We start from the raw sequence: 13,637 nt of genomic DNA on the forward strand, positions 1-13,637 counted from the left end.
CCATGTAAGCAGGAGATCCCAGGTTCGAGTCTTGGTCAGGGCACACATTTTCAGCTGTCCCCATTGATGTATATCAGCAACACCTGTCAGCAGCTAAGGGTTTAGATTTAATTATCATTTCCTTGTTGACAAGTCTGGTGTGACAGTTGAAGATAGCAAAACAAAAGCTGAAGTTTCAAATTTCGCTCTGAAGAAATTGTTCACACACGAGAATCGTGCAAATGTACTGTCATTTGGCCATCAGACAGACTCCCATGTGGACGACATAGTAATAAGCATCCCTGCTATAGAGAAACAACTGAAAGTTTTGAAAGCAAATAGATTACCAGGTCTGGATGGAATCCCAATTTGGTTTTACAAAGAGTTCTTCTCTGTGCCATTGGCCCCTTACCTAACTTGCATTTATTGTTAATCTCTCACTCAGCATAACATCCCAAACTACTGGAAAAAAGTACAGATGACTCCAGTACATAAGAAAAGTAAGAGAATGAACCTGCAAAATCACAGACCAATATCCCTAACTTCGGTTTGCTACAGAATCCTTAAACTTATTGTCAGTTTATTATATTCAAACTTTCTTGAGACTTTGTCCAAGTGTCAGCATGGTTTTAGAAAGCAACACTCAGTTTGCTCTTTTCTCACATGACGTACTGTGAACGATGGATGAAGGGCAACAGGCAGATTCCATATTTCTAGATTTCCAGAAAGCATTTGACACAGTGCCCCATCGCAGGCTGTTAACGAAGGTACGGGTGTATCGAATAAGTTCACAGATATGAGAGTAGCTCAAAGATTTATTAAGTAATAGAACCCAGTATGTTGTCCTCGATGACGAATGTTCATGAGAGACAAGGGTATCATCAGGGAAGTGTGCTAGGACTGCTGTTGTTATTTATATACATAAATTGTGTGGCAGAAAGGGTAGTCAGCGATCTCCAGTTTTTTGCTGAAGATGCTGTGGTGTACAGTAAGGTGTCAAAGTTGAGTGATTGTAGGAAGATACAAGATGACTGAGACAAAATTTCTAGTTGGTATGATGAATGGCAGCTAGCTCTAAATGTGGAAAAACATAAGTTAATGTGGATGACCAGGAAGAACAAACCTGTAATCTTCGGTTACAGGATTACTAGTGTCCTGCTTGACACTGTCAAATTACTTAAATATCTGGGCATAACTTTGCAAAGTGATGTGAAATGGAATCAGCATGTGAGAACTGTGGTAGGGAAGATAAACTGTCAGCTTTGGTTTATCGGGAGAATTTTAAGAAAGAGTGGTTCACTTGTAAAGAAGACTGCGTATAGGGCACTGGTGTGACCTATTCTTGAGTACTGCTTGAGTGTTTGGGATCTGTACCAGGTCGGATTGAAGAAATACATTGAAGCAACTCAAAAGCAGGCTGCTAGGTTTATCAGTAAGTTCAAACAATATGTAAGTGTACAGAGATGCTTCGGGAACTCAAATGGGAATACCTGGAGGGAAGGATATGTTCTTTTCAAGAAACAGTACTGAGAAAATTCAGAGAACCAGGATTTGAAACTGACTGCCAAACAATTCTGGTGCCACCAACACATATTGTATGTAAGGATCATGAAGATAAGATTCGAGAAATTAGGGCTCATTTAGAAGGCACATAGGCAGTTGTTTTTCTCTTGCTCTATTTGACTAGTAGTGGTCATGGTACACTCTACACTCCATCATGCACCATACAGTGGCTTTCGGAGTATCTATGTAGATGGGTTGTATTGGGCAGACTGTGGGGGGGGGGGGGGGGGGGGGGAGGGAGGGAGGGAGGGTTGAAGGTAAGGATGGCTGACTAGCTGGGAGGGAGATTCAGCAAGGGTACGAGGTGATGATACTAACCTGGTTTGAGCCTTGTCTTCCTGGTAACACCTCCGGTTTGTTGTTTCCAGACTGAAAACTTGTTGGATATTGAACTATGTTATACAACACTGCACACAACAGAACTGTTTTTTAGTTTCACTTGGTCACACATTTATTAACTTCAATTGACCTGTTGGATGATGGCCAGTTTCCTAATTGGATGAACTTTACTACTGGGTGGAGGATACTGACATGAAGATGTTAGCACATTCATACTTCAGCACAAACGTCACAATACAAGAGCAGACGGAAGATTTTTGGGTAGGAAGGCGGAGGTGCTGAGTCGCCGATAGGAACAACAGAAAGGTTGTCAAACTAAGCTTTTGGCCAAACAGGCCTTTCTCATGAGAATGAACACCATACCCCCCCCCCCCCCCCCCCCCCCACACACACACACAAAGAACCACTCTCTCTAGCCGCCAAAGCCAGACTTAGTCTGTACTCGAGCGGATGAGCTACATGTTCAGGCAAAACCAGGCTAGCCTACATATCCAGTGACAGGTTCAGTGACTACACTCGTCATGCACTTCCTCCTTTCATAAATGATAGTTTATAGAAACACGGTCAGTTGAGCACTACTTATTATTAAAACGAATATAAATTTTCAGTGTGGCCCAAGTCAAAATTCATATATGAATTGCAGTCTGGTAAACACACCTCATACACACGATAGCCAAACAAGTTCATACAATTATTTCACACAGCCACGTTATTAACAAGATAAATGACACTGAAATGTTAATTGATCAATATGTGACAGCCGTAAGACTTTTATATCTTAAACTGGCTAGCTGGATCTAATAGATCATGACCATGCATCAAAAAGTCAATTGGGTACTTTCTAGGCACCAACTTTACTACATGATGTTAGCAGATTGATTAATTAATGATGGATGTTATGCTGCCCAGAATAATTTGGGCAACACAATTATAATGGTAAACTTGGGAATTAAACAGGCATAATGGCGCAAAAGGGAACAGTAATTTCGAGTGTATCTGAACTGTAATACCAAATATCTTTTTGGTTAATTAGTTTCCAGGAAATTAAAACAAATTACAGTAATTTAATGGTAGGTGTCAACATTTCTAAAACTACTGATAAGCTCAGCCAGAATCTCGTACTACGTACTATGGTAGTAATTTCAGTCATCCATTACTTTTAATTAATATGGTTTCCAGAAAACTAAATACACCTCTATAATCATCACAATGAAAATTATCAACTCAATAATGCATTTGCGTGAAATATGGCCTGAATAAAATTTTGACGGACTAGGACATATACACATACACTCCTGGAAATGGAAAAAAGAACACATTGACACCGGTGTGTCAGACCCACCATACTTGCTCCGGACACTGCGAGAGGGCTGTACAAGCAATGATCACACGCACGGCACAGCGGACACACCAGGAACCGCGGTGTTGGCCGTCGAATGGCGCTAGCTGCGCAGCATTTGTGCACCGCCGCCGTCAGTGTCAGCCAGTTTGCCGTGGCATACGGAGCTCTATCGCAGTCTTTAACACTGGTATCATGCCGCGACAGCGTGGACGTGAACCGTATGTGCAGTTGACGGACTTTGAGCGAGGGCGTATAGTGGGCATGCGGGAGGCCGGGTGGACGTACCGCCGAATTGTTCAACACGTGGGGCGTGACGTCTCCACAGTACATCGATGTTGTCGCCAGTGGTCGGCGGAAGGTGCACGTGCCCGTCGACCTGGGACCGGACCGCAGCGACGCACGGATGCACGCCAAGACCGTAGGATCCTACGCAGTGCCGTAGGGGACCGCACCACCACTTCCCAGCAAATTAGGGACACTGTTGCTCCTGGGGTATCGGCGAGGACCATTCGCAACCGTCTCCATGAAGCTGGGCTACGGTCCCACACACCGTTAGGCCGTCTTCCGCTCACGCCCCAATATCGTGCAGCCCGCCTCCAGTGGTGTCGCGACAGGCGTGAATGGAGGGACGAATGGAGACGTGTCGTCTTCAGCGATGAGAGTCGCTTCTGCCTTGGTGCCAATGATGGTCGTATGCGTGTTTGGCGCCGTGCAGGTGAGCGCCACAATCAGGACTGCATACGACCGAGGCACACAGGGCCAACACCCGGCATCATGGTGTGGGGAGCGATCTCCTACACTGGCCGTACACCACTGGTGATCGTCGAGGGGACACTGAATAGTGCACGGTACATCCAAACCGTCATCGAACCCATCGTTCTACCATTCCTAGACCGGCAAGGGAACTTGCTGTTCCAACAGGACAATGCACGTCTGCATGTATCCCGTGCCACCCAACGTGCTCTAGAAGGTGTAAGTCAACTACCCTGGCCAGCAAGATCTCCGGATCTGTCCCCCATTGAGCATGTTTGGGACTGGATGAAGCGTCGTCTCACGCGGTCTGCACGTCCAGCACGAACGCTGGTCCAACTGAGGCGCCAGGTGGAAATGGCATGGCAAGCCGTTCCACAGGACTACATCCAGCATCTCTACGATCGTCTCCATGGGAGAATAGCAGCCTGCATTGCTGCGAAAGGTGGATATACACTGTACTAGTGCCGACATTGTGCATGCTCTGTTGCCTGTGTCTATGTGCCTGTGGTTCTGTCAGTGTGATCATGTGATGTATCTGACCCCAGGAATGTGTCAATAAAGTTTCCCCTTCCTGGGACAATGAATTCACGGTGTTCTTATTTCAGTTTCCAGGAGTGTATATGTAATATGGATAACTGGTTTCAAAGAAACATGTGGAAAGAAAAAAGTGTTCATTATTAGGAATGCATGGTTCTAGTTTCGTTTGTTCCAATGGGATGGGAATTGTGGCATGTGCAAGGGGAGTTGAATGTACATGCCACTGTATGTGACACTCTTATAGAATTTTGAGACCGAAGTCTGATCAGTGCCCACTTTCAGGAGGCAGAATTTCAGTTGCTGATAGATAGATACAAAGGCTTAGCTTTTAGATTGAAAATAGTCCCTTAGTCAGGGAGGAGAGAGAGATGGGTTGGGGAAGGTTAAAAAGTAAGGGCATGTCACTGACTGCAGGATAAAAGGAACCCACCTTTAGTTGTTATGAGTGTAAACTAAGATCTTTGTGTACCATCATCCTTGCTATACTTCAATCTCTGGTAGGGTTTGAGTGACCTGTCTTTTCTTTTTTACATTCCCCACCCTGTGCCTCTCTCCTCCCTGATAAAGGATTTATTAGTTACTTGGGGTACACACAATGTTACTTTTCATTTCTAATGAACATCTGCTACCCAGTGCAACACACTGAGTTCTATTAGTCCAAAATTCATCCATCTAAATTTATCTTTGAAGCTATACATTTCATAGGCCTCCATTATCATTTGTGGAATCTAGTTGCAGCAAAGACATGGCTGGAAGACTGCAGTATCATGTATGGTGTACCCTAATATTTAAGGGGATGTTTCATTAACATTTAATGGTATATTGTGGTAGCCACAGAATGATGATAATTTCTCTCATGTTTGCATACATCTCTGTAATGAATTAAATTCTGACCATTTAGTTTTTTTTTTAGTTACTGATTATCACTAGTTTAGTTCTTGTTTACATAAAATTACATATTAAATTTATGTAGGGATTTGTTATGAGGAACTACCATTCATTTTTTTCTATATTAAAGTGAATGGAGCTAATTTTCATTGTTACTTTCCAAGTTTTTAATACTTTTTCGGCTTTTAAGGAGTACTATATTTGAAAATTTTGTGTGCTAAATTTTAAATATCACAGTATCTATATAAATTAGTAATTAAAAGTTTTCTTACTTTCAGAGACATTTCAGAACAGAAGGATGACAGTACTGGTCATGTAAAAGGTATTATCCGCACTTAATCAGTAATATTAGTGCATTGAAAGCCATGTTCAAATGTGCAATATCTCATTATAATATTGTTGAAAACACACACACACACACACACACACACACAGAGGAACACAAGGAAAGGAACAGAAGGGGTAGAGGACAGCAGTACAGCATAAGAGCAGGATTACCTACATGCAGGCAGTCATAGTTGCCCAATGTTCCAGAGACACAGGGGAATATTGTCCAATGTGCAAGGTAGGGGGTAGATGCTGGAGGCTCGAGGATGCTTGGGAAGAGCATGATAGAGGGAAACCACTGAGAGACAGTGTATTTATTGTTACACTTATCTTAAAACAAACTAAAATTGATTCCACCATCCTATAACAGATTATATCACCATTTGATGTGTGAAACATACAGCTGAAAATCCTTTTTAATAATTGCACCCAGAAGCAGATAAAAACGACAATGCAGTCACATCAAGAGAGAATGTAATTGAACTTGTGGAGAAAGCAATGTCACATAGGTATTATCAGATAGCAGCTATCCTTTCCTCTTCAGAAGAAATGTTAGTTTGCATACTGTCATTATGTATGAGGTGAGGGCAACTTAAGGCAGAAACAAATGATATTTTTTGCCCAGGAGCAAGCCTTTAGGGCTGTAGTAATGTTCATTTGTGAATCTCGTGTAGATCTTTATGTAACAAGTGGGGGATTGAAACTTCCTGGCAGATTAAAACTGTGTGCCCGACCGAGACTCGAACTCGGTCGGGCACACAGTTTTAATCTGCCAGGAAGTTTCATATCAGCGCACACTCCGCTGCAGAGTGAAAATCTCATTCTGGAAGTGGGGGATTCTTACATTAACATCACAGTATATCTGTTTACTAATATTCAGGGTAGATAACTTTTAAAAAGAATTACAGCGCCCTTTCAGTGAAAACGTGTTGGAAGCACATCCTTAAATGTTGCTCAAATGCAGATCTCTGCAACATACATTTTAAATAAGCTATGGTAATAACTGAAGGCTTTTAATAGTGAACCGAGTTGAGGACTTGTGCCTTATAATTGAATAGAATTGAATTGTTGAGAGTCTGCTCTCAATAAATCTAAAGCAACTATGGACAATATGACCCCACAAATGAAGAACCGAGTGGAATCTTCTTTTCTGCTGTAGGATTACATTGTGCACAATAATTGTACATATAATATAGGGCATGTCACAAACAGAAAAACTATCACTTACTTTGTAACAATTTTGCTTACATTCTAACATCACTGATTATAAAGAACAATGTATACAAATTTAATGTGATATGTGCTCTTCAACACTGTAAAAATTTCTTTTCCACCAGATAGTCTTTGAGTTTCTTTGGAAAGTTAGTGTCTTGTGCACCATCATGCAGATTTTTAGGCAGACTGCTTAGTAATTTGATGCCTTAGTACTGAGGTCCTTTTTCTAGTGCTCTCAGTCAGTGGTGTATGCTTTTTATATCATTGTTCCTTTATGTGTTGTGGGTGTGTACACTAGCATTTATAATCCACTGTACCCTATCTTTTGTGATGTGTATTGTTCTCTTACATGTGTACAAAGATGTGAAAGTTAAGAGGCCTTGATTTTTGAGGAAGTTTCTGCATGTTTCAGAAGTCTTGTGTCTTAAAATGAACCTTATTGCTTCTTTCCATAACATGAACCCTCTTTGTGTTTCTTGATTGTTTGAGTTCCCCTACACTTCCGCAGATGTGATGCGAAGAGTGCGGTATACAGAAGCTGTCTGTATACTGTGATAACTGCTTCATTATGAATATGAGGGAGATTAGTTTCATACAGACAAAATTAAATTTCTGCTTCCATTTCAGCTCATCATCATTGGTGATATCTAAGAATCAAGTGGATTCTACTTCTTCCAGCATTGTTTCACCCACCTCTAAATCCATTTGCCCAGCCCTCTCTTTGTTTCTGAATACTGGTTACAGTCTTCTTTTAGGTTTATTACCAGTTTATTTTCCAAGAGCTATTGAGCTGTGACTTTTTCAGAAATTAATGATCTTCTCTCAAGTTCTTCAACATCTTTGTCACTTTGCAGTATTGTCATGTCTTACCAAACCCTGCGACCTCTATATTTAGCATCTTTGGTTTCTAACTGGTATGAGTTCCCTAGACCTAGTATATGTATGGATACTAGTTCATGTGGATCAAAAGATAAGTATCAGACTACATGTCCAAAGATTTTTGATATCCTTTAATGCTTCTTTCAGATTAGGTAGTGGTTTATGTGCAGGAAAAATCGAAGGTGCAGCATGATTCAGGGATTGAATTAAACTGTGTTTTTCCCATACAACTGCCTGTGTGAGTTACTTCAGCTGTTGGAGGAAGGCAAGGATACACAGTCTCCATGTCTAGTAAATCTCTGAGTTGACAGCTTTCGTCACCTATAAATAACTTAGGCAGAGCAGCAACTGCTAAGTTTGTAGCAACTGTTGAAAGTGACAGTTTCCAGTCTCCATTTGTGCATTACAATGATGGGTGGGTCATTTTCATGCCCTCTCATAAATATCCCTGGTAGCTGCTACCGAAAAGTCATTTAAAAGTCATTTATAATCTACAAGGGAGGATCGGCCCCCCTGCGGGTCCGGGGATTAGAATAGGCCCGAGGTATTCCTGCCTGTCGTAAGAGGCGACTAAAAGGAGTACCTCCCCCTCAAGGGGGTAGTTAGCGCCTGCGTCCGGAGACGGACGGTTCCACGACCTCTATTTGTGGTCATTTTGCTTTTTCACTTCTTGTTTCTTCCTTCCTTTGGTTGGTTCCTTTCTTTGCTCTTCTCCACCTCACTGTCTTCCTTACTCTTTCCCTTGTCTTCTTCTCCTTGCCATCTCATTGCCTTCTTCTCCTTGCCATCTCATTGCCTTCTTCTCCTTGCCTTCTCATTGCCTTCTTCTCCTTGCCTTCTCATTGCCTTCTTCTCCTTGCCTTCTCATTGCCTTCTTCTCCTTGCCTTCTCATTGCCTTCTTCTCCTTGCCTTCTCTGGTCTCCGCCTCGGCGTTTGAGACAGTCTGTCCTCTCTCTCCCTCTCTCTCTTCTTTTTCCTCTTCTTCCTTCCTCCCTGTGCGCGCCTGAAGGCCGACCCACGCGTTCGCACGCGTAGCCGGTGACGGGGTAACGCGTAATTCCCCGCCCTGGGTAGACATGTAAGGCACGCATGTACCCCCTGGTAAAGGCCAGGCCCAGGGAGGGGTGATTGCCTGAGCTGATACCTTCTGACCATGCCGATTGGTCCCTCCGTCTGTTTCTCGGGAGGTGTGACCTGAGGTGTAAACATTCACCTAAGGTGGGAGTGCCCTCTGAGAGGGTCCCCACAAGGAAGGAGCGCGCCATCGGAGACGCTGGCAATCATGGGGGATTCCTCCGCAATGGATTTTTCTTCTTCTCTCTCGACTTCTGCCCAAAAACGGAAACTTGACCAGCCACCAGTGACAAAAGTACTACCGCCTGCCCCACAGTTCCTCGTCGTTTCTCGATCTGAGGACGGAAAGGATTTTTCCTCTGTCAACCCTTTCGTTATCCAGAAGGGCGTAGATGCCATAGCCGGATCTGTCAAATCTTGTACCAGGTTGTGTAACGGTACCTTATTACTAGAAACTGAGAGCGCCTATCAGGCACAAAAACTGCTTCGGGCCATACTCCTGTACACGTTCCCTGTCCGGGTGGAGGCTCACTGAACTTTGAATTCGTCTCGTGGTGTGGTCTATACTAGATCCCTCGACGGATTGACTGACGAGGAGATTCAATCTTTCCTCGCTGAGCAGGGCGTGACGGCTGTCCATAGGGTCATGAAAAAGGTCAACAATGACCTTGTACCGACCCGGACACTTTTCTTGACCTTTGATAGTGTTAAGCTGCCATCGCGCATCAAGGCGGGCTACGAGGTTATTTCTGTTCGCCCCTATGTCCCAACACCTACGCGCTGCTACCAGTGTCAGCGTTTCAATCACACTCGACAGTCTTGTTCCAATGCGGCTAAATGTGTCACTTGTGGCAGGGATGCCCATGAGGGTGACTGTCCACCTCCGTCTCCTCGTTGTGTGAACTGTCAGGGTGACCATGCCGCATCCTCCCGCGACTGTCCTGTCTATAAGGAAGAACGCTGTATCCGAGAAATTCGGGTCAAAGAGAAAGTGTCCACCTCGGCTGCTCGCAAGCTATTGGCTAGTAGGAAGCCCACGCTGCTCCCAGCGGGGAAATACAGTACTGTCCTCGCCTCTTCTCGGACTACCAGGGAGGTGGCAACACAGACATGCGATCTGACCTTCAGCACCACGGTCGTCCGTTCGGCCAGTGCTAAGATCGCGCGGTCAACGTCTCCTCTTCCTCCCATCACCCCACAGACACCAGCCCCTTCATCAGCTTCTGCTACGACGAAGACCCCGAAGTCAGATTCATGGGCCTTCAAGAAGGAACCGTCCTGTGCAGACTTCCTACGTACCTCGACCTCCCAGCCTTCGACCGGTACTTCCACCAAACGACCTTCCAAGAAGGCTCATCGGAAGCACAGTTCTCCTTCTCCGCCACGGCGCATTTCTTCTCCTGCACCACCCAGCGGTTGCCGCCCCAGGCCGTCATCCGTTTCGCCTGGCCGCACCGCTGGTAGCCGAACATCTGGCCGTTCACCGGCGGAGGAAGCTCCCCCTCCCGACCATCTTCCCAAGATGGCAGATGAACCTATAGACCCAATGGACGATGACTGTCCGCCTACTGATAGCGGCGGCAGTGCTCGCTCGAAGCCAGGCCCTCAGCGGCCTTCGAGGTGACCCCTTCTTTCATCTTCCTTTTTTTCTTACGATGGCACTTATTCACTGGAATTCGCTCCAACCGAGAGGACTTGAAGTTGCTGCTCCGCTTGCACCGTCCGCTCGTCGTAGCCCTTCAGGAAACGAAGCTACGCCCATGCGATCAAATTGCCTTGGCACACTACACCTCTGTGCATTTTGACCTACCCTCTGTGGTAGGTATCCCGATCATGGAGGGGTTATGTTGCTGGTCCGGGATGATATTTACTACGATCCCATCACGTTGCACACCGGCCTGCAGGCAGTTGCCATCCGCATTACTCTCCCCACTTTTATATGTTCCATTTGTACCGTTTACACTCCATCGTCGTCTGCCGTTACCAGGGCAGACGTGATGCAACTTATTGCTCAGCTACCTGCACCATTTTTGTTAACTGGAGACTTCAATGCCCACCATCCCCTTTGGGGCTCTCCAGCATCCTGCCCCAGGGGCTCCCTGTTAGCAGACCTTTTCAACCAGCTCAATCTTGTCTGCCTCAATACTGGCGCCCCTACTTTTCTTTCGGACACATCTCACACCTATTCCCATTTAGACCTCTCTATATGTACTCCCCAACTTGCACACCGGTTTGAGTGGTATGCACTTTCTGATACATATTCGAGCGACCACTTCCCGTGTGTTATCCATCTCCTGCAGCATACCCCCTCTCCATGCTCATCTAGTTGGACCATCTCTAAAGCAGACTGGGGGCTCTTCTCTTCCAGGGCGACCTTTCAGGATCAAACCTTCACAAGCTGCGATAGTCAGGTCGCACACCTCACGGAAGTCATTCTCACTTCTGCTGAATATTCCATCCCTCACCCTCCTTCTTCTCCACGTCGCGTACCGGTCCCCTAGTGGACCGCAGCATGTAGAGACGCTTTACGTGCTTGGCGATGTGCTTTACGCACCTTTAAACGCCACCCTACAGTGGCGAATTGTATCCATTATAAACGATTACATGCACAGTGTCGTCGTATTATTAAAGAAAGCAAGAAAGCCAGCTGGGCTGCTTTCACAAGCACCTTCAACAGTTTTACTCCTTCTTCTGTTGTCTGGGGTAGCCTTCGCTGGCTATCTGGCACTAAGGTCCACTCACCAGTTTCTGGCTTGACGGTCACGAATGACGTCCTTGTGGCCCCTGAGGCTGTCTCCAATGCCTTCGGCCACTTTTTCGCAGAGGTTTTGAGCTCCGCTCATTACCACCCTGCCTTCCTCCCCCGCAAACAGGCAGAGGAGGCTAGGCCACCTAACTTCCGCTCCTCGAATCGTGAAAATTATAATGCCCCATTCACCATGCGGGAACTCGAAAACGCACTTGGCCGATCACGGTCCTCCGCTCCAGGGCCTGATTCTATTCATATTCAGATGCTGAAGAACCTTTCTCCTGCGGGTAAAGGTTTTCTTCTTCGTACTTACAATCGCATCTGGATTGAGGGGCATGTTCCCACATGCTGGCGCGAGTCTATTGTTGTCCCGATTCCTAAGCCGGGGAAGGACAAGCACTTACCTTCCAGTTATCGACCCATCTCGCTTACCAGCTGTGTCTGTAAAGTGATGGAGCGAATGGTTAACTCTCGATTGGTTTGGCTGCTCGAGTCTCAACGCCTACTTGCCAATGTACAATGTGGATTTTGTAGGCGCCGCTCTGCTGTTGACCATCTGGTTACCTTGTCGACCTTCATTATGAATAACTTCTTGCGGAAGCGCCCGACCGCGGCTGTGTTCTTTGATTTGGAGAAGGCTTACGACACCTGTTGGAGGGCGGGCATTCTCCGCACCATGCATACATGGGGCCTTCGCGGTCGCCTCCCTCTTTTTATTCGTTCCTTTTTAATGGATCGACAGTTCAGGGTACATGTGGGTTCTGTCCTGTCAGACACCTTTCGCCAGGAGAATGGGGTGCCACAGGGCTCAGTTTTGAGCGTCGCTCTCTTCGCCATAGCGATCAATCCAATAATGGATTGCCTCCCAGCTGATGTATCAGGCTCCCTTTTCGTGGACGATTTTACCATCTATTGCAGCGCGCAGCGTACGTGTTTCCTGGAGCGCTGTCTTCAGCGTTCTCTTGACCGTCTTTACTCCTGGAGTGTCGCCAATGGCTTCCGTTTTTCTGCCGAGAAGACGGTCTGTATTAACTTCTGGCGCTACAAAGAGTTTCTCCCACCGTCCTTACGACTCGGTCCCGTTGCTCTCCCATTCGTGGAGACAACAAAATTTTTAGGTCTTACATTTGACAGGAAACTTAGTTGGTCTCCACATGTGTCATATTTGGCTGCCCGTTGTACCCGTTCTCTAAATGTCCTCCGTGTTCTCAGTGGTATGTCGTGGGGAGCGGATTGAACCGTCCTACTTCGCCTATATCGGTCAATCGTCCGCTCCAAGCTGGATTATGGGAGCTTCGTATACTCCTCTGCACGGCCATCCATCTTACGCCGCCTCAACTCCATACAACATCGGGGTTTAAGACTTGCGATCGGAGCGTTTTATACTAGTCCCGTCGAGAGTCTTCATGCTGACGCTGGTGAGTTGCCACTCACCTACCGGCACGATATACTGCTTTGTCGGTATGCCTGTCGGCTACTGGCAATGCCCGACCACCCGTCTTATCGTTCCTTTTTTGATGACTCTCTCGACCGTCAATACGGGTTGTATGTCTCTGCCCTGCTACCCCCTGGAGTTCGCTTTCGTCGCCTCCTTCAACACCTTAATTTTTCACTCCCTGCAACCTTTCGAGTGGGTGAGAGCCACACGCCACCTTGGCTCCAGGCTCAGGTTCGCGTCTACCTTGACCTCTGCTCGCTCCCGAAGGAGGTTACCCCTGGTTCAGTCTACCACTCCCGTTTTGTCGAACTTCGTTCGAAGTTCATTAATATGACCTTCATTTATACAGATGGCTCTAAGACCAATGACGGGGTCGGGTGTTCTTTTATTGTCGGGGCACCAAGTTTCAAATACCGGCTCCATGGCCATTGTTCGGTCTTCACAGCTGAGCTCTTTGCCCTCTACCAGGCTGTTCTTTACATCTGCCGCCACCGACATTCTGCATATGTCATCTGCTCCGATTCCCTGAGCGCTATCCAGAGCCTCAGTGATC

General features: G+C 46.1%; 1 protein-coding gene across 7 annotated transcripts in view; it reads left to right on the forward strand.

Annotated features, from left to right (window-relative positions):
• Positions 1-13,637, forward strand: part of LOC126199258 (oocyte zinc finger protein XlCOF6.1-like) — a 94,667-nt gene that overhangs the window by 36,696 nt on the left and 44,334 nt on the right. For all 7 annotated transcript variants that reach the window (XM_049936059.1, XM_049936062.1, XM_049936058.1 and 4 more), the window contains one exon: positions 5,680-5,723. In XM_049936059.1, coding sequence (XP_049792016.1) covers positions 5,680-5,723 — 44 coding nt within the window. The remainder of the gene's footprint in view (positions 1-5,679; positions 5,724-13,637) is intronic.

This window comes from Schistocerca nitens, chromosome 8, assembly GCF_023898315.1.
Source record: "Schistocerca nitens isolate TAMUIC-IGC-003100 chromosome 8, iqSchNite1.1, whole genome shotgun sequence".
In the NCBI taxonomy this organism is placed as follows: Eukaryota; Metazoa; Arthropoda; class Insecta; order Orthoptera; family Acrididae; genus Schistocerca; species Schistocerca nitens.